The 22,202-nt window shown below is 46.4% G+C and overlaps 2 protein-coding genes across 2 annotated transcripts; one reads left to right on the top strand and one right to left on the bottom strand.

The window, feature by feature from the left end:
* Window positions 1-4,543: 4,543 nt before the first annotated feature.
* LOC119190684 (flocculation protein FLO11-like) lies at window positions 4,544-5,478 on the top strand. Its single transcript, XM_037443067.1, has 2 exons — window positions 4,544-4,686; window positions 4,830-5,478. The coding sequence occupies exons 1-2, from the start codon at window positions 4,544-4,546 to the stop codon at window positions 5,476-5,478; spliced, it is 792 nt and encodes a 263-aa protein (XP_037298964.1).
* A 7,540-nt stretch (window positions 5,479-13,018) lies between these two features.
* On the bottom strand, window positions 13,019-20,921 carry LOC115450164 (modular serine protease). The gene is made up of 7 exons (XM_030178149.2): window positions 20,810-20,921; window positions 16,500-16,571; window positions 15,864-16,022; window positions 15,121-15,239; window positions 14,665-14,841; window positions 14,037-14,196; window positions 13,019-13,529 (listed from the first exon to the last, which is right to left on the bottom strand). Exons 1-7 carry the CDS (start codon window positions 20,838-20,840, stop codon window positions 13,330-13,332), a joined length of 918 nt encoding a protein of 305 aa, XP_030034009.2. The 5' UTR covers window positions 20,841-20,921; the 3' UTR covers window positions 13,019-13,329.
* Window positions 20,922-22,202: the final 1,281 nt, after the last annotated feature.

Below are 22,202 nucleotides of genomic sequence, written 5' to 3'. Positions count from 1 at the left end.
GAGCCGCGCCGCTAGACGCCGGAGTCGCCGCCACCTGGGGTTTGGATGGTGCGGGAGCCTTCGACTTGGCTACCTTGGAGGAGGTAGCCTTGGAGGTCGAGGGCGTTGGGACGGGAGCGGGAACAGTGGCCGCCGCTGCTGCTGGTGTGGCCGGGGTGGCGGGAGATCCTCCGGGAGAACCACCGCCCTGGGCCTGGGGACGCGAGTCGGCACGTACCGCGGTGGGAAACCACGGATTACGTGTCGGGGCTGGGGCCAAAATGAATTTTTCGGCCTGAGGGGCCTTTGCCTTAGGGGCCTGATTGGCTCTAGGAGCCCTATAATTTGATTTGAATTTGGGTGCCCGTGGGCACCCCGGTAATTGGCCGGATGGCCAGATTGCCGGCAGTTGGTGCACGAAGGCGGCTCCGTGCACTGGGACCTATCTTTCGGACGCGGGCACTCTGACGTGCCGTGCTCGCCGAGGCACTTGACGCACCTGGCGGGGAGGCGACAGCCACGCGAGTTGTGGCCATACTTCTGGCAGTTGTGACACTGCGCAACCTCGCTAGTCTTATGTGGGGTCTCGACGGTGAAGCCGCCGAGGCCCGAGATGTCGCGTAGCTCGTAAAGAGCTTTTACGTCTGCGGGGGTAGCTAAGATGGCGAGGACCATCTCGTACTGGATGCCACGTCGTGACAAACGCGATTTACGGTGCATCCGGTGCACCTCTAGGGCTGCGATGCCCTTGGCCTGGAGGCCTTGTTGGACCTCGGATAGTCCTGCTAAAATAGTATCCGATTATTAGCAGCGAATAGGTTGACACCGCTGTACAGGAACAGATGGTTACGTTTCTCTATGGAAGGCGAAGATTCCCAGCCAGGCAGATGATACGCCTGACCCGCCGCGGCACCTCAGACGCTTCCTATTCGGAGGTGGTATATATGCAACGCTTCGCTCAAATTGTGCAAGCGTAATTCGGGATCTTCTGTCGCCATCTTGCGTGATTGCTATGCGATAAATCACTATAGTTGTGTCATCGCACCGATCATCTTGCAGTTCCGGCGATCTTGACGAGATGGCGGTGTATGCATTGATTGTACCGCCACAGATTTAATTATATTTATGGCTCACTATTTTATTCATAGTGGCTTCCACATAAAAGGTAGATATATGCTGTTGCGGACTTTTATTTAGAACTGTTTAAGACAGTTACAGTACATCCTCTTTATTTAACTCCAACGGTCTAGGCAGCGTACACCAAAATACCAATTTTTTCGACTCACTTGATATGTATCGTTATATTATGACCAAATTACACAAAATCATTGTAACTTGTAGCCTATGTGTTATTCTGATGTATAACCAATATTACTGTTAAATTCTATGATGATATAGATTGTCCACCTCTTCTCAATAAATTCTTTCTTAATACAGCGATTCAGTAAAAGTAACTTTGATAGTCAAACGTCTGTTTCTCGCCTATCCGATATCATATAATCTAATTGTAATTGAACAAATAAAAATTAAATAATTAAGACTTTTGAAGCGAAACCTACAAACTGCGTTTAATTTTCATGCCTTTCATACCTATAGACTTGCAATAATAGTACACACAGCAAACATAACACAAACAAGTACTTTATTGTATCTATATCATCATCAGCCCGTTACATTTCACCGCTGGACATAGGCCTCTCTCAAGGTGCGCCACACAGCCCGGACTGCTGCTTTATGCATCCAGCCGCTGCGAGCTCTCTTGTGTAAGTCGTCCCGCTATCTGGCCAGAGGGCGTCCCACGCTACGTTTGCTAAGACGCGATCTTCACTCCAGAACTCGCTTACTCCAGCAGTTATCTGTTCTGCGACATATGTGGCCACTGGCCAGCCCATTGCCACTTCAGCCTACTACTTACTACCTACTACTACCTATACTAACTCTCAGAGCTAGTCGGGCACCTTGGTTCTCTGACGGATCACTTCGTTCCGAATTTTGTCCTTCAGAGAGACTCTGAGCACAGCTCTTTCCATAGCCCGTTGGGCGACTATCAGCTAATGTATTAGACCCCCCCCCTGGGATTCGGACCCAGGACCTCAGCGCGTTGTACTGGTCCCATGTACGTTTTACAGCTACGCCACCGACCGTCACCGGCAGTTGAACACACACATCGGCGTACTTAGTTCTCGGCCCCAGAGGACAAACCATAAATTTCTTATCAGTACTCCTTATAATTCAACACAAATAAAAAACGTGAATTAATTTTGTTAATTGTTTATTAAATATTTATTCATAAAATTGGTAAGTTGTAATGGAACTTAAACGCACGTATAAAAGAAATTATAACTCGAGTACCTACATACAATTTCCCATCAGTTTATGGGGAACAGATCTTCACACCAGTGGCAAACGGTGAAGTTTTCCGAAAGGTAACCCTAAGGTTTTCCAAAATATTCTAATGATAATTAGATTTTACGTTAATTACGAAACGGAAGCCAGCAAGAATCGGGTAGTACGGACCCTTCATCACTGCCTCACACTCTTGTATTTTTAAACATTCCACCATCCTAATCGCTTATAAACTGTTTGATAAAATGTTCATGATGGCCGATAGCAGTGGCAGTTACAAATCCATCTGCACATAAGTTGCCATCATCGCTGGTTTGGGCTGTAGATATAACACCTCTGAGGTAGTAACGTTGCACTCCTTGTTCCTGGCTAGGGAAAGCCACCCCAGCGCCGCCATCACCTCTACATAGCCCGGTGCCTAGAACCAATCATAAACTATTAAATACTTATATTAATTTCTACAAACATTAACTGGATCGAAAGGTTATTTTGGGATTATGTTATATCTGTAGCTGATGACCAATCTGATTTCGATGGACATGTTCGTCCAGTTTTATACGATCTATGAAAGAATATGATAGGTTGATAACTTTATATATTCTCTTTAATAATCAAGATCTGCTCAAACTTAAGTAAGTTAAAAGCGATTCAAATTAAATGGGTGTGGTTACTGTCAAGCAAAGAAGACATGCCTTTCCTTAGAAGTGACGTTCTGGCCATTACGATGCAGATATAAAAAAGAGATAGCAAGATAACCTCATCACATACGCTCATTCTTACTCATTATTCTGATTATCGATGACTACCTTATTACATAACTAATTGCGATGCTGCTTTTGGAACTATTTAATAACAGACTTCAACAAAAGGAAGAGGACACATTCCGTTCTGAGCACCCGCCTCGAACGGTCCCTTTGGTCTTACCGAGTACCTGCTCGGTAAGCCATTGTTCCGTTTCCGAGTACCTGCTCGGAACGACCGCAGCGACCTCGCTGCACGCCACGGACAAAGGGAACAATAGGGCATTGTCCCTGTTGTTACCTGCGTCCTTTGTTTGGGTCCGGCCGCGTCCTTCTCAGGACAGGGTCTAACCCTTGTTCTGTTTCTCGACAATTTTTGCCCCTTCAGGGTTAGCTCGGTGGTAAACCTAACGGTGATAACAAGCCGAGCTAGCGGTGACCCGGCCCGCGCTGCGCCCCCTCAGGGCTAAAGCGAAGCCGGACCGGTGCGGACAAGGAAGCTGTGGAGACACACCACAGTTTCCCCCGCATATCTCCTTCCCAACCCTACCCTATCCCTTTCACTCCATCCCGTGTGACGGTTGAGCGTGCGGACCCCTAAAAAGGTCCAATACCGTTTACGTCGCACGGATTGTTAGGAACCCTTTCGCACAATAAGATTGGCAAAGGGAGACAAGCTTAGGGCACATCTATTTTTAAGTACATCCCCCCTCGCCTACACCCGGCGGGGAGGGTCACTCACGCACACAACCCCGGGCACACCCACCCGGGGACGTTTGTTCGTTTCACGTAAAATCACGCGTTCGCTCTCTGTGCGATAGCCGCCTGGTTTCTTGTGGGTTCTTTCCCAGGCGGAACGCACCCGGGTCCCGAACCCACTCGCGGCCCTTTTACAATATACTATTTTTAAGTGCCCCTAGGCCCGGATTCGCCCGCAATGGCAGAATCTAGGCCTATGGACACTGACGAGCCAGCGTCGGATGTCAACAAGGCAAAACACGCCATGCTGACAGCCCTCGCCTCCTACATTAGGGACGACCCAATATTCAGCTCATACGTGCGCTCGATATTGGTCGCCAACGAGCCCCGTGCGGTGCCTGACTCGCCGGAGTCGCCCGCTTCACCCGCGTCCTCTATTGACTCACCTGAGTCACCCGCTTCCTCGGACTCGTCGGAGTCGTCCGGGTCCTCGGACGGATCTAGTCCGCCCGGGAGCCCGGCCGACGCCGTCGATCCCGACCTCGCCATGGATTCCGATCCAGGCGCACCCCAGCTTTCCGCTGTCCCCGTCGCTTGCGCGTCCAAGCGACCTGTTTCCCCGGAACAGTGGCCAAAAACTGCTGTCCCTCCAGCCCGGGTCAATTAGCGACCACCGCGAGTTGACCAAATTTCTTGATAGCAAGCGCTATCATTATTACACCTTTGCGCTCCCGGACGAGCGCCGCTATAGGTATGTCATCCGTGGCATACCTCTCCAAATGTCGGCCGCCGTGGTCCAACAAGGCCTCCAGGCCAAGGGCATCGCAGCCCTAGAGGTGCACCGGATGCACCGCAAATCGCGTTTGTCACGACGTGGCATTCAGTACGAGATGGTCCTCGCCATCTTAGCTACCCCGCAGACGTAAAAGCTCTTTACGAGCTACGCGACATCTCGGGTCTCGGCGGCTTCACTGTCGAGACCCCACATAAGACTAGCGAGGTTGCGCAGTGTCACAACTGCCAAAAGTATGGTCACAATTCGCGTGGCTGTCGCCTCCCTGCCAGGTGCGTTAAGTGCCTCGGCGAACACGGCACGTCAGAGTGCCCGCGCCCTAAAGATAGGACTCAGTGCACGGAGCCGCCTTCGTGCACTAACTGCCGACAATCTGGCCATCCAGCCAATTACCGGGGGTGCCCACGGGCACCCAAATACAAGTCCAATTATAGGACCAATCAGGCCCCTAAGGCCAAGGCCCCTCAGGCCGAAAAATTCGTTTTGGCCCCAGCCCCGACACGTAACCCGTGGTTTCCCGCCACGGTACGTGCCGACTCGCGTCCCCAGGCCCAGGGCGGTGGTTCTCCCGGAGGATCTCCCGCCACCCCGGCCACAACACCAGCAGCGGCGGCCACTGTTCCCGCTCCCGTCCCAACGCCCTCGACCTCCAAGGCTACCTCTTCCAAGGTAGTCAAGTCGAAGGCTCCCGCACCATCCAAACCTCAGGTGGCGGCGACTCCGGCGTCTAGCGGCGCGGCTTCTCCGTCCCTCTCCTTCTCTCTGGTTTCCCCAGAGATCATCGAACTCCACGCGCTCATTCACGATTGCGCGTCAAAAATGAAGGCACTGGGTCGCTCTGACTCAGTCCTTTTCGCCCAAATTTATAACGCGCAACAGCGCATCTACCAACTCACGATTGAATCCATTTTCTCTCCGTAATGGCTTCTCCAAACGGTAATAACCCATCGCGACTCAAGCCTCGCTCCCTCAGAGTGGGCTTTTTCAACCTTAATGGTTTACGCGGCCAACGAGCCGAACTCTCAGACTTTGCTCGCGATCATAAATTGGACGTCTTCCTCCTCCAGGAAACGTTCCTGAAACCCTCCCAACGCAGTCCCAAACTTCCCAATTTCAATCTCGTGCGAAACGATCGCACCAATGGCCCTAAAGGTGGCACTCTCATATACTACAAAAGGTCCCTGCATTGCATACCTCTCGACCCCCCCGAAAGCCTGAGCAGCATTGAGGCTTCAGTGTGCAGGCTTTCTATGACAGGACACCCGCCGATCACTCTGATCTCGGCCTATCTCACACCTAGTAAGGAGCTTCACTCCAACGAACTAATAACCCTACTCAGTATGGGGAGTCCGTCCTTCTGGCGGGCGACCTTAACGCCAAGAACACTCTCTGGAACTGCAACTCTACCAACGGTAGGGGTGCGGTACTCGAGAGCTGTCTTGACGAAATTGACATGAGCATTCTGGTTCCTTCTGAACCCACGCACTATAGTTTCATGAACGATAGTTTCAGACCCGATATCTTAGATATTGCACTCGTAAGGAACGTATGTCTCAACGTGCGTTCCTGCGAGTGGTACACGAGTTAGATTCAGACCACAGACCTGTGATCCTAGAACTAGCCCCCCATAACGGTCCCTCAGACACAGGTCCTAACGACAGGGTGAAAGTGTCGACGAATTGGCGGCTCTTGAGCACCAAACTCGCCGACACTTCATCTGATGTTCTCTCCTCTATTCCGCCCAACATCGTGACTCGCGAGGAAACGACCGGCGCGATTCGCTCCTTCACCAACCATCTACACCACGTCTTGAGCGAAAGCTCCGAGAGGGTGCCCGAGACCGGCAACGGTCAAGGGCATCTTCCCGATGACGTGAGATGGGTGCTGAGGAGGCGAAACGCAGCACTAAAGGCCTGCGTGTCTGACCCTCCCCGGATCGACGGCGTCTCGCGCGTTACCTCCAACGTGAGGCCAGACGTCGCGTAAAGGACGCCGTCGATTCGAGGTGGGAGCAGCACTTGTCGGAAATCCAACCGACCCACACGGCCTTTTGGAAGCTGGTCCGCTCTTTCAAGAGAAAGGATGTGGCCTCTTTTCCTCCGCTCAATCGTCCGAATCAACGCCCCGCGTTTGACGACGACGAGAAAGCGGAATTATTAGCCTCCACCCTGCAGTCTCAATGCTCGCTCGAAACAACTCCCGTAGACCACGATCATCTTGTTGCGGTAGACTCTTTTGTCGAAAGTAGGAACGCGATCCCTTCGCCGCCTATTCCGCGACCGTTACAAACAATCGACCCGGACGTCGACGCGCCCCCGACCCCTCGCGCCGGTGACGATCAAAGAAGTCGTCACTCTGATCAAGGCACTAAATAGGCGAAAAGCCCCGGGGCTGACGGTATCCCCACTAGGTTACTGAAAATGCTACCGGGGCATCTGGTCAAGATTCTTGCTGACATCCTCAATGCAGCATTCCAGAACTGCTACTTTCCTGAGGCCTGGAAAGAAGCAGTCGTGATAGGGATTCACAAGCCGGGTAAACCCGCGTCAGATCCGGCCTCTTATAGGCCCATTAGCCTCCTTAGTACGATAGGGAAACTTTATGAGCGGATCGTCCTCGACCGTCTCAAAATAGTAGCCAATTCTCACAATCTGCTCCCTCCGGAGCAGTTTGGTTTCCGTAATAGGCACAGTTGCGTGCATCAGATACTCCGCATCACGGAGCATGTCTACTCTAAATTCAAGTTAGGATTTTATACCGGTGCTCTCTTCTTCGATGTTGAGAAAGCATTCGACAAAGTGTGGCACAACGGCTTGCTGTACAAGTTTTTTTTTTTTTTTTTTTTGTTTCTGTCATACGTTTGTTAGCCTGGCAAGGGCCGGCTTATACAAACACACCGGTCTTGCGGGTGCGTGCTTTAGGCACTGCGAGCCCTTAAGTGACCATGCTGAGGGCGACCCTCTAAAGGGTCACGACCTCGGCTCAGGACGGCCACTGAGAGAAGATGTTTTGGGGACATCAACGTTTATGGAAACGCGAAAGGTGCGAAAACGACCTAACAATCTAACATGATTACATCGGCGTCCGGGCCGGAATTATCAGAAGGGTCGGGAGGACGGGGACGCGGCGAGGTCCTCGGCGGCGAGGACGGAGCAACGGTCGTGTGGAGTGTTTGAGCTTTTTAAGCAGCTCGTGCTTTCTACGTATTGCCAGAGTGATATCGTCCTCTGGATCTGATAGTACTGAACGCGGTCTTCTCCATTTGGCGCGGTCAAATAGAGTGTATTTAGAATTGAGTCGGACTAACGGGTTCGGGTGATTGACCGCCTTATCGAAATAGCGTCTGCTGGCCATGTGCATAAAGTGCCTGATGGTCGGCATATCGGTGTCCACGTGGAGGTTGCGATTGCGAACGTACCACGGGGTATCGAGTGCACGTCTGAGAAATTTGTTTTGCAACACCTGCAGACGCTTAAGTCGAGCAGGCGGTGCATGCGCGAATACTGGGGACACGTACGTCATGATCGGTCTAACGCACGTAGTGAAGATCCTAATCTTGTTGCGGATAGACATCTTACTTTTACTGTTTAAGAGCCAGTGGAGCTGGCCCATCGCGAATGCGGCTCGCGCGCGTACCGCATTTACGTGTGAGACGAAGGTCAACTTCTGATCAAGGATCACACCTAGATATTTGACCTTATGGGTCCAAGGGATGATCTGGCCAGACAATCTAACTGAAGCGTTAGGCGCTTCTCTCTGAAACTTCCTATAGAATAGGATAGCTTGACTTTTGGAGGGGTTGACGGTGATGCGCCATTTGCGAAACCACTCGCCGAGCTGGTCGGCGGCGGCCTGCAAAGTGCGCACCACATGTTCCGGCTCTCTACGTGAAGCGTAGATCGCCGTATCGTCCGCGAATAGCGCCAGATGGGCGTCTTTGAATTTTGGAATATCGCTAGTACCTATATAGCGAGAAGAGAAAGGGTGATAGCGCGGAGCCTTGCGGGACTCCGGCCGAGATGGTATGTCTGGAGGAGAGGGTGCCCTCGACGCGATATTTGAAACCGCGATTCGACAAAAATTCTCGTATGATGTGCACGAGCTGTGTGGGCACGTTGAGAGTGTACAGCTTGTACAGCAAGCCGTTGTGCCACACTTTGTCGAATGCTTTCTCAACATCGAAGAAGAGAGCACCGGTATAAAATCCTAACTTAAATTTGGAGTAGACATGCTCCGTGATGCGGAATATCTGATGCACGCAACTGTGCCTATTACGGAAACCAAACTGCTCCGGAGGGAGCAGATTGTGAGAATTGGCTACTATTTTGAGACGGTCGAGGACGATCCGCTCATAAAGTTTCCCTATCGTGCTAAGGAGGCTAATGGGCCTATAAGAGGCCGGATCTGATGCGGGTTTGCCCGGCTTGTGAATCCCTATCACGACTGCTTCTTTCCAGGCCTCAGGAAAGTAGCAGTTCTGGAAATGCTGCATTGAGGATGTCAGCAAGGATTTTGACCAGATGCCCCGGTAGCATTTTCAGTAACCTAGTGGGGATACCGTCAGCCCCGGGGGCTTTTCGCCTATTAAGTGCCTTGATCAGAGTGACGACTTCTTCGATCGTCACCGGCGCGAGGGGGTCGGGGGGCGCGTCGACATCCGGGTCAATTGTTGTTTGTAGCGGTCGCAGAATAGGCGGCGAAGGGATCGCGTTCCTACTTTCGACGTATGTGTCTACCGCAACAAGATGATCGCGGTCTACGGGAATGGATTCGAGCGAGCATTGAGACTGCAGGGTGGAGGCTAATAATTCCGCTTTCTCGTCGTCGTCAAACGCGGGGCGTTGATTCGGACGATTGAGCGGAGGAAAAGAGGCCACATCCTTTCTCTTGAAAGAGCGGACCAGCTTCCAAAAAGCCGTATCGGTCGGTTTGATTTCCGACAAGTGCTGTTCCCACCTCGAATCGACGGCGTCCTTTACGCGACGTCTGGCCTCACGTTGGAGGTAACGCGCGAGACGTCGTCGATCCGGGGAGGGGTCAGACACGCAGGCTTTAAGTGCTGCGTTTCGCCTCCTCAGCACCCATCTCACGTCATCGGGAAGATGCCCTTGGCCGTTGCCGGTCTCGGGCACCCTCTCGGAGCTTTCGCTCAAGACGTGGTGGAGATGGTTGGTGAAGGAGCGAATCGCGCCGGTCGTTTCCTCGCAAGTCACGATGTTGGGCGGAATAGAGGCGAGATCATTAGATGAAGTGTCGGCGAGTTTGGTGCTCAAGAGCCGCCAATTCGTCGACACTTTCACCCGATCGTTGGGACCTGTGTCTGAGGGACCGTTATGAGGGGCTAAATTTAAGATCACAGGTCTGTGGTCTGAATCTAATTCGTGAAACACTCGCAGGGAACGCACGCTGAGACATACGTTCCTTACGAGTGCTATATCTAATATATCGGGTCTGTAACTATCGTTCATAAAACTGTAGTGCGTAGGTTCAGAAGGAACCAGAATGCTCATATCAATTTCGTCAAGACAGCTCTCGAGCACCGCACCCCTACCGTTGGTAGAGTTGCAGTTCCAGAGAGTGTTCTTGGCGTTAAGGTCGCCCGCCAGAAGGACGGACTCCCCCATACTAAGTAATGTAACAAGTTCGTTGGAGTGAAGCTCCTTACTGGGTGAGAGGTAGGCCGAGATCAGAGTGATCGGCGGGTGTCCTGTCATAGAAAGCCTGCACACTGAAGCCTCAATGTTGCTCACGCTTTCGGGGGGGTCGAGAGGTATGCAATGCAGGGACCTTTTAAAATATATGAGAGTGCCACCTTTAGGGCCATTGATGCGATCGTTTCGCACCAGATTAAAATTGGGAAGTTTGGGACTTCGTTGGGAGGGTTTGAGGAACGTTTCCTGGAGGAGGAAGACGTCCAATTTATGATCGCGAGCAAAGTCTGAGAGTTCGGCTCGTTGGCCGCGTAAACCATTAAGGTTGAAAAAGCCCACTCTGAGGGAGCGAGGCTTGAGTCGCGATGGGTTATTTCCGTTTGGAGAAGCCATTACGGAGAGAAAATGGATTCCATGGTGAGGCTGGAATATGCGCTGTTGCGCGTTATAAATTTGGGCGAAAAGGACGGAGTCAGAGTGACCCAGTGCCTTCATTTTGGACGAGCAGTCGTGGATCAGCGCGTGGAGTTCGATAATCTCTGGGGAAACCAGAGAGAATGAAGGAGCCGCGCCGCTAGACGCCGGAGTCGCCGCCACCTGGGGTTTGGATGGTGCGGGAGCCTTCGACTTGGCTACCTTGGAGGAGGTAGCCTTGGAGGTCGAGGGCGTTGGGACGGGAGCGGGAACAGTGGCCGCCGCTGCTGCTGGTGTGGCCGGGGTGGCGGGAGATCCTCCGGGAGAACCACCGCCCTGGGCCTGGGGACGCGAGTCGGCACGTACCGCGGTGGGAAACCACGGATTACGTGTCGGGGCTGGGGCCAAAATGAATTTTTCGGCCTGAGGGGCCTTTGCCTTAGGGGCCTGATTGGCTCTAGGAGCCCTATAATTTGATTTGAATTTGGGTGCCCGTGGGCACCCCCGGTAATTGGCCGGATGGCCAGATTGCCGGCAGTTGGTGCACGAAGGCGGCTCCGTGCACTGGGACCTATCTTTCGGACGCGGGCACTCTGACGTGCCGTGCTCGCCGAGGCACTTGACGCACCTGGCGGGGAGGCGACAGCCACGCGAGTTGTGGCCATACTTCTGGCAGTTGTGACACTGCGCAACCTCGCTAGTCTTATGTGGGGTCTCGACGGTGAAGCCGCCGAGGCCCGAGATGTCGCGTAGCTCGTAAAGAGCTTTTACGTCTGCGGGGGTAGCTAAGATGGCGAGGACCATCTCGTACTGGATGCCACGTCGTGACAAACGCGATTTACGGTGCATCCGGTGCACCTCTAGGGCTGCGATGCCCTTGGCCTGGAGGCCTTGTTGGACCTCGGATAGTCCTGCTAAAATAGTATCCGATTATTAGCAGCGAATAGGTTGACACCGCTGTACAGGAACAGATGGTTACGTTTCTCTATGGAAGGCGAAGATTCCCAGCCAGGCAGATGATACGCCTGACCCGCCGCGGCACCTCAGACGCTTCCTATTCGGAGGTGGTATATATGCAACGCTTCGCTCAAATTGTGCAAGCGTAATTCGGGATCTTCTGTTGCCATCTTGCGTGATTGCTATGCGATAAATCACTATAGTTGTGTCATCGCACCGATCATCTTGCAGTTCCTGCGATCTTGACGAGATGGCGGTGTATGCATTGATTGTACCGCCACAGATTTAATTATATTTATGGCTCACTATTTTATTCATAGTGGCTTCCACATAAAAGGTAGATATATGCTGTTGCGGACTTTTATTTAGAACTGTTTAAGACAGTTACAGTACATCCTCTTTATTTAACTCCAACGGTCTAGGCAGCGTACACCAAAATACCAATTTTTTCGACTCACTTGATATGTATCGTTATATTATGACCAAATTACACAAAATCATTGTAACTTGTAGCCTATATGTTATTCTGATGTACCTATAACCAATATTACTGTTAAATTCTATGATGATATAGATTGTCCACCTCTTCTCAATAAATTCTTTCTTAATACAGCGATTCAGTAAAAGTAACTTTGATAGTCAAACGTCTGTTTCTCGCCTATCCGATATCATATAATCTAATTGTAATTGAACAAATAAAAATTAAATAATTAAGACTTTTTGAAGCGAAACCTACAAACTGCGTTTAATTTTCATGCCTTTCATACCTATAGACTTGCAATAATAGTACACACAGCAAACATAACACAAACAAGTACTTTATTGTATCTATATCATCATCAGCCCGTTACATTTCACCGCTGGATATAGGCCTCTCTCAAGGTGCGCCACACAGCCCGGACTGCTGCTTTATGCATCCAGCCGCTGCGAGCTCTCTTGTGTAAGTCGTCCCGCTATCTGGCCAGAGGGCGTCCCACGCTACGTTTGCTAAGACGCGGTCTCCACTCCAGAACTCGCTTACTCCAGCAGTTATCTGTTCTGCGACATATGTCGCCACTGGCCAGCCCATTGCCACTTCAGCCTACTACTTACTACCTACTACTACCTATACTAACTCTCAGAGCTAGTCGGGCACCTTGGTTCTCTGACGGATCACTTCGTTCCGAATTTTGTCCTTCAGAGAGACTCTGAGCACAGCTCTTTCCATAGCACGTTGGGCGACTATAAGCTAATGTATTTGACCCCCCCCCCACCCCCTGGGATTCGGACCCAGGACCTCAGCGCGTTGTACTGGTCCCAAGTACGTTTTACAGCTACGCCACCGACCGTCACCGGCAGTTGAACACACACATCGGCGTACTTTGTTCTCGGCCCCAGAGGACAAACCATAAATTTCTTATCAGTACTCCTTATAATTCAACACAAATAAAAAACGTGAATTAATTTTGTTAATTGTTTATTAAATATTTATTCATAAAATTGGTAAGTTGTAATGGAACTTAAACGCACGTATAAAAAGAAATTATAACTCGAGTACCTACATACAATTTCCCATCAGTTTATGGGGGGACAGATCTTCACACCAGTGGCAAACGGTGAAGTTTTCCGAAAGGTAACCCTAAGGTTTTCCAAAATATTCTAATGATAATTAGATTTTACGTTAATTACGAAACGGAAGCCAGCAAGAATCGGGTAGTACGGACCCTTCATCACTGCCTCACACTCTTGTATTTTTAAACATTCCACCATCCTAATCGCTTATAAACTGTTTGATAAAATGTTCATGATGGCCTATAGCAGTGGCAGTTACAAATCCATCTGCACATAAGTTGCCATCATCGCTGGTATGGGCTGTAGATATAACACCTCTGAGGTAGTAACGTTGCACTCCTTGTTCCTGGCTAGGGAAAGCCACCCCAGCGCCGCCATCACCTCTACATAGCCCGGTGCCTAGAACCAATCATAAACTATTAAATACTTATATTAATTTCTACAAACATTAACTGGATCGAAAGGTTATTTTGGGATTATGTTATATCTGTAGCTGATGACCAATCTGATTTCGATGGACATGTTCGTCCAGTTTTATACGATCTATGAAAGAATATGATAGGTTGATAACTTTATATATTCTCTTTAATAATCAAGATCTGCTCAAACTTAAGTAAGTTAAAAGCGATTCAAATTAAATGGGCGTGGTTACTGTCAAGCAAAGAAGACATGCCTTTCCTTAGAAGTGACGTTCTGGCCATTACGATGCAGATATAAAAAAGAGATAGCAAGATAACCTCATCACATACGCTCATTCTTACTCATTATTCTGATTATCGATGACTACCTTATTACATAACTAATTGCGATGCTGCTTTTGGAACTATTTAATAACAGACTTCAACAAAAGGAAGAGGTTCTCAATTCGACTGTTTTCTTTTTCTTTATGTTTGTTGTATAGCTTACCGTTAACGTATCCGATGCATATTTTGTCCGCAGTGATGGAATTTCTGAAGCTTGCCGGAGACTCACTAATACAAGTCGCTGCGTCAATGTATGGATTCTCCACCACTTTTAATGTTTTCGATAGTTTCAGTGTCTCACGACTTACATTCCATGTGCCGATCTGGACAGATTGGTGCGAATAAGTAAAAAATAAATTCAGTAAATTTTTGGTAATTTTACAGTTTAACTAACGTACTAGGTAACCAACATTTTAGTATACAATTAAAAATGTAGGAATTGTAATAAAACTGTGTTAAGGAATGATGGTATAGTTTATTATTTTCCGTTTGTAAACGCACAAACATATAAATATGTGCCGCGAGTCGCACGCGCATGAGTCGCACGGGGCTGGCGACACTCATACAACCATCGAGTAAAGAAACTTTAACTAACCAGTAAGGCGTCACACATTAACTCGTAAGAGCAAATATACTATAATATCAGATGCTACAGTAGGTAACTGTCAGTTCAAAGTATAGCATAATCAACAAAAATGATGGGTTTGCTTTATCAGTAGAAAAAAAGGTCTTTATTTTATCACAGCAACGCCTAACTATAATTATTGTTATTATGCAAATAAGAGACCTACCTTCCCCATAATGCCGTCTTTTAATTGCAGTCTTTCAAATTGTACATCGAAGTTCAAACAGATAGGGCGGATGTCCACTTTGTAGGTCACAGGGTCTGACATGACCACGATTGCTATATCATTCCGATAATTAGTGTTCCTTCCCTTAAACTGCGGTGGTATGTGTATTTCTTTTACCTGAAATTTACGTTGAAAACATTTTGAATATATCCCTTAGCATAACATTTCATGCAGTCTCAGTTTTATTTTATTATGCATTTGTATTGTAGCCAGGGTAATTGGACATTACGATACTTAACAATTTATATAAATGGCGAGTCCAATAAAGTGGCTCGCAATATTTTGTATTTCAAACTTCTGTACGGTGTATCTACTGTTATAAATGTATATTTAATGTAGGCGAGCGGGATGCTCGTCTCATCAATGAGAGTAGTGAAAAAAGATCATATCACTCACATCAGACTTGTGAGCGTTTACATCGGCATGGCTATTCCAAGCACTATGGGTCTTGCCGAGCGCCACGGCGTAATTATCCTTAGATGGAACCTCACCATTGCGCCAGAAACAGTGAGCGGCTGAAAAGTCACCATTGTCGGTAAATCTTTGTTAGCAAAGAATATACGTTTATTATATTTTGATATAAATCTTGTTTCGCGGGATGAGTACCTTCGAAAGGCGTTTCATAATATTCAGAGTGGGAACTCTTGACCGCTCGTGTTTGTGGTGGATTAAAAAACGAATCTTGGAAGTTGAATTCGGTTTGTTAAATCTACGTAAGGATAATTTGAGCTTTATCCTCGGTCTAGATTTAATATAAACTTTATAATAGATAGATTCTAGTCTAAATCTCATGAAACATCCAGGAACCTATGTAAAACATACATACATATCACGCATTGATCCCCGAAGGGGTATGCAGTGGCGTAATCACGGCACCCACTTCTTGCGAAGTGTATTCCGTCCCATGATGTGATAGGGGCGAGCCCATTGCCATATCGGGCACAAATTCCAGACTCAGGGATCATACTGAGCAGAAACACCCAAATATCACTTAGCCCGACCCGGGATTCGAACCCAGAACCTCAAAGCGCTGCTGTACCACGCATGTAGGACAACTACGCTACCGAAGGACCTAAAATATTATCGCAATTTTTTTTCCTGTTTAGTGTATAACTAAAGGACACCTAAAGCATTCTCACCTGAGATTACTACTGAAGGAGTGATGAGGGTTCCTCCACCGATCTGCTTGTATGGCCGGGTGGTGGTTGTGTAGATAATAGCATACCAAGGTAATTTGTCACTTTTACCAACGGACCCATCTAATACTAAGCTATCATCAGGTGCTATTGTTCCGCATTCTGAAATAAATCTTACTTCTTACTGATATTTCTTTATATTAATTTCACTAAAATAAATGAGGCGGTAGCCTAGTTAGTTGTGGAAAGGACTGCCGAGACGAAAGCTCGCAGGTTCAAATCCCAAGGGCACACACCTCTGAGTTTTCTAAAAAAAAATATGTGTGTATTCTTTGTGAATTATCGCTTGCTTTAACGGTGAAGGAAAACATCGTGAGGAAACATCGCACTAGGCCAGTATGGTGGACTAAGGCCTATTCCCTCTCAGTAGTAGAGGAGGCCCGTGCCCAACAGTGGGACAGTATAACACAGGGCTCATATTATAAATGAGGCGGTTAATATATTATAATTTTCTCCCGACCTTTCGGAAGTTTTGCAGTCTTCGTGGTCACGGGGTGGACTGAGGTGTTGGTCATCCGCATAGTCAAAGTTACAAAATGTCCAAACATTTTACAATTGTACAATTTTTTAAATTTTTACCTGTTGGTGGTTCGGTAGCTAAAGGCAGGTCAGGGCTGCCTTGGTCCGCTGCAATAAAGAACGGCGCGGAGGCTGCAACCAACGTTACCACATTAAGCGAGGTCTGTAGCTAGATTACTTGCTGACGTTGACTTTTACCATGTAAACAATACAGGCAAGCTGACTTCTACTAATTTGGAAGGTTACACGACTCGTAGAAAGTCGCTTTTTGAAAAAAAACCCGGTCTGCCTATAGAAATTAAACACAATGGCGCAAAATACACCCAAGACAGTAGGAATAGTTATATATACAACCCTCGTAATACCGACACCATTCGATCGCGCGAAATGGAGACGCCCGCGCTCCGTCCTGAACGACCCAGACAACGCGATCACTTTGGCCATAAAACGCAAGCACGAGTTATTGAAACTCACACACGATACAAGACCGCGCTTCCGTCCTCGCCGTCGAGGACCTCGCCGCGCCCCCCGCCCTCCCGACCCTGTCAATCTCAACCCGAGTGTTGATGTAAACCCTGACGTCCCCGCGGACGTCACAAGCTAAGACTTTAAAACATTCCCCTAACCGATGATATCTCTGTCCTCTCCCAACGACCGCCCTGAGCCGAGGTCCGTACCCCACTCGGGGGTGCCCTCAGCATGGTCGTTTAAATTTAACGGGCTGGAGCGCCTAAATCGTTCACCCGGAAGACCGGTGCAGCTGAATAAGCCGACTCGCGTCAGGATATCAGCGGTAGTCATTAAAAAAAAAAACCGACAATACTTCACACCAATTAACACACGTGACTCCCAGTGACCGTCCTGAGCCGAGGTTTGTAACCCGTTAGTGAGTTGCTCTCAGCATGGTCGCTTACTTTATCGATATCGATCGCCTAACGCGATCACCCAAAAGTCCAGTGTGTTTGTATAAGCTGGCCTTTGCCAGGCTAACTAACAAACGTGATGTCATTTTAAATAAAAACTTGTCAAATAAAATTGATTGGAAACTTGTACAACAGGACGTGAGGGCCATCTTAATAAATCAATCTCACCTTTGAGTAGTTCTCAAGTTGACATTTATTGTCTTTTTTTATATACCGGCACGGCAATTTGACCCCACTGCACTTTACGATAAGTGGAGTAGCCTTTCGCAGAAATTAGATAGTTGCAGTCAAACTGGTAGTTTTTTTTTATCGTTGGACCTCATCGTCTGGCTTTAGCGACTTAACGCTATTAAGGAAATAAACAAGAAATATACAACGCATGGCATTAATTAAAGACTATATATTACTTCTATTTATTTATTCGCAATTCATCATCACTACATAGTACATAGTATAAAACAAAGTCGCTTTCTGTGTCCCTATGTATGCTTAAATCTTTAAAACTACGCAACGGATATTGATGCGTTTTTTTTTTTTCATAGATAGAGTGATTCAAGAGGAAGGTTTATATGTATAATAATAACATCCATTAAATAGTGGAGAAATACTGTTATTTTGTTATGTTATACCCGTGCGAAGCCAGAGCGGGCCGCTATGTTTTTATATACAACGTTCACAGTTTTTCTGTAGTGTATTTAGTATCAGCATTGCACCCGTGCGAAGCCGGGGCGGGTCGCTAGTATATAATACAATTAAATATTGTACATGGCGGACTTAATGCCGCAGCCATTTTCTCCCAGTCAACTTACTTCTACATCGCAAGTAGAATATAAAGAAAGTGAAGAGAGTTTAAACATAATAAATGAATAAATAGATGTGTTTTGTTATGAGTTATACTCGTAAACGTGATCCTGTAGAATATGCATATAGTTTGAAAAATTACACATTTGTAAGGATGGACCATATTCGCAACCTTGGAATAATTTTAGATTATAAACTACCTTTCAAATACCATTACGATTATATGATCAATAAAGCGTATCGACAACTTGGATTTCTCCTTAGTGTATGCAAACCTTTTAAAAATAGCAGTATTGTATTTCCATGTTGCAATACCAACTACATGTCTAATACACTTTTCTACCGTTGTTTGACCGTTTATAATAAAAAAATATCTCATATTGACATGCTTAATAATTCACTATATAGTCAGTTATGATGCTTGCCCTAAACACTTGAAATCAGTTTATTAAGTTTTGTTTTAAATACATTATTTTTTATTTTAAATACTAATGATACCATTCAAAAGCTAATGCGTCATTCAAAAAGTGATTCTTTATTTATAATAGTTTAAAAATTTAGTGTTCGCGCTCAAAGTCTGCGAGTTGTGAAAATATAGACAAAGTAACTTGTTGATGTATGTGCAACAGCGAACGCAAGGCCGTTTGCTTGAGGCCTTAACGATTATAGAAGGACATCGCCCTCGGTGGCTGAGGGTCCATATAATCCGATATCCGATTCCTGCAGGCTTCCCTTTATGAAGAACTAGCTTTTGCTCGCGGCTTCGCCCGCGTGATGAAGTTTTCCGGGATAAAAGTCCCACTATATATTTTCCCGGGATTATTTTTTATTTTTATTTTATATTTATTCGGAAAACTTACAGCTAGATACTACAATATTAACAAAAATAACAATAAGAAGGCCATTTACAAGTTTTCACAAATAGAGTAAGATATAAAAGGTAAAGGTCGGTTAATCTACATAGAAAAGAAAAAAAAAATTTAATTACATATACAAATTCACCACGCTCCATACAAAGTAAGCAAAAAATTTGTTAGCAAAGTTTTTCTTTAGTTGAGAGACACTGGTAGCGAACAAGTCTAAATCAAAATCACCGCAGAGTTCGTTAAAGCTCTTACATGCACGAATCGTGAAGCAGTTGTGCCTATACGCGGTGGTTACAGGGGGTGTATAGAGGAGGCTTGGTTTACGTAACAATATAGATCGCGTTATTAATCCAAAACTACCAAGCAAATCTGGGCAGTCAATGGTCCCGTTAAAAATTTTGAATAGGTACACCAAGTCTGCCACTCGCCTACGTTCGTAAAGGGGTAAAAAGTGAAGCTTTTTACATCGATCTATATAATCTGATGAATACATTTTATGTAGTTTAAGCTTAAACTGCATGAAACGTAGAAAACGTTTCTGTACGCGTTCAATTCTGTCGATATAAATGCTATAGATCGGGTTCCATACCTGTGAAGCGTATTCCAAGTGGGTACGGACAAACGAACAGTACAGTATTTTAAATGTTTTGACACTTTTAAATTCTGAAGAAAATCTCAAAATGAAGCCAAGTGCTTTATTTGCTTTTTTTATGATATTCTCGATGTGAATATCAAAAAGTAATTTTGAATCAAATATAACACCAAGATCTTTCACTACGTTCTTCTTATCTAAGAGGGATCCATGCAGTCTATAATTATAGGTAGTGGGGTTAGGCTTGCGAGTGAAAGAAACGACGAAAACGATAAACGATAGTAGCCTATAACCTTCCCCGGGTCTTATACTATCTTCATACCAAATTTAGCTTTCTTATACCACATCTTATGTCACGTCCCGTTCCCGTGGGAACGGGATAAAAGTCCTATGTCCGTCTCCTGGTTCTAAGCTACCTTGTCACCAATTTTCAGCCAAATCGGTTCATCCGTTCTTGAATTATAAATAGTGTAACTAACACAACTTTCTTTTATATATATAGATTTATATAGAATCTAATTATCATCAGATCGGTTTACAGACAACATTCCTGCATATTATATTAACCGGATTGTGCGAGAATTAAAAGCTATTGCCAAAACTAAGGAAGTTGATCTGTTCGCTGCCGGTATCAGTAGCTTTAAGAAATGCTTATTGGGATGAATTACATTATTTTAAAACTTAATTTTAATATAATGACATACTTCTATTTTAGTCATTGTTCTATTTGTTCTATTTATATGCATTTGACATTATATTAACATTATCTTAACTTTATATTAATGAATTTTAATTTAAATAATACATCCTATTATATAATTTTAAGTTTTTATTTTCGGATAGTTCTAAAGATTGTTACTTGTTTATTTAATTTTAATTTAATTTAATTTAATTTAATTTTAATTTTATTTGATTTTATGTTGATTCTCTATTGTTTGAAAAAAAAATATTTTAATACTTATTAGTTATATACAATCGCATGTAGTCTTCACCTTTAATTACAATGGCATTAAGTTAATCTATCAATATTTTTAAATTTCATTCATGTAATGGTGCACATTGGTTGGTGATCAATAAATAATAAAAAATATATATATATTAGTATATTATATGTTGTATCGGGTTCTCTTTCATACATTTCACCTTTCGCCACTGCCCCGTATAACATTAGAAAACAAATACACTCACCCGCCACAAGACAATACAGAAGCAACAACATTATCGTGCCACGGAACGTTCCCAAAGCGCTAGCGTCGGCTTTGCGACGAGATCTCGAACTGAATTGTCCTTATATACGTCTCGAACCGATAATTAATGCATTTTTCCTCAAAGAAGAAGATGGCAAAAACTGGGTTTTGCCATCTTGCCGCGATAACAGGTCAGTACCAGGGGTATCATGGGTATTGACCTGTTATCGTTTAAATAAAATTGTAGCTTATATTCGCGGCTTCGCCCTCGTAACGGAGTTTTTCGGGATAAAAGTCTCGCTAAAAAAAGTATCCCATTTAATTATATTTATGCCTCACTACTTTGGTCATAGTGGTGTGGCGGTACAATCAGTAATTAGAATTTTTTTTTTTTTGATCCTGTCATACGTTTGTTAGCCTGGCAGGGCCGGCTTATACAAACACATCGGTCTTGCGGGTGCGTGCTTTAGGCACTGCGAGCCCTTAAATGACCATGCTGAGGGCGACCCTCTAAAGGGTCACGGCCTCGGCTCAGGACGGCCACTGAGAGAAGATGTTTTGGGGACATCAACGATTATGGAAACGCGAAAGGTGCGAGAAACGACCTAACAGTCTACCATGATTACATCGGCGCCCGGGCCGGAATTATCAGAAGGGTCGGGAGGACGGGGGACGCGGCGAGGTCCTCGGCGGCGAGGACGAAGCAGCGGTCGTGTGGAGTGTTTGAGCTTTTTAAGCAGCTCGTGCTTTCTACGGATTGCCAGAGTTATATCGTCCTCTGGATCTGATAGTACTGAACGCGGTCTTCTCCATTTCGCGCGGTCGAATGGAGTGTATTTAGAATTTAGTCGGATTAACGGATTCGGGTGATTGACCGCCTTATCGAAATAGCGTCTGCTGGCTATGTGCATTAAGTGCCTGATGGTCGGCATATCGGTGTCCACGTGGAGGTTGCGATTGCGAACGTACCACGGGGCACCGAGTGCACGTCTGAGGAATTTGTTTTGTAACACCTGCAGACGCTGAAGTCGAGCAAGCGGTACATGCGCGAACACGGGGGACGCGTACGTCATGATCGGTCTAACGCACGTGGTAAAGATCCTAATCTTGTTGCGGATAGACATCTTACTTTTCCTGTTTAAGAGCCAGTGAATCTGGCCCATCGCGAATGCGGCTCGCGCGCGTACCGCATTTACGTGTGGGGCGAAGGTCAACCTCTGATCAAGGTACACACCTAGATATTTGACCTTATGGGTCCAAGGGATGATCTGGCCAGACAATCTAACTGAAGCGTTAGGCGCTTCTTTCTGAAACTTCCTATGGAATAGGATAGCTTGGCTTTTGGAGGGGTTGACAGTGATGCGCCATTTGCGAAACCACTCGCCGAGCTGGTC

Source organism: Manduca sexta, chromosome 26 (genome assembly GCF_014839805.1).
Source record: "Manduca sexta isolate Smith_Timp_Sample1 chromosome 26, JHU_Msex_v1.0, whole genome shotgun sequence".
Taxonomy (NCBI): domain Eukaryota; kingdom Metazoa; phylum Arthropoda; class Insecta; order Lepidoptera; family Sphingidae; genus Manduca; species Manduca sexta.
The sequence above is the reverse complement of the archived record's forward strand: the minus strand, read 5'-3'. Positions and strand labels throughout refer to the sequence as shown.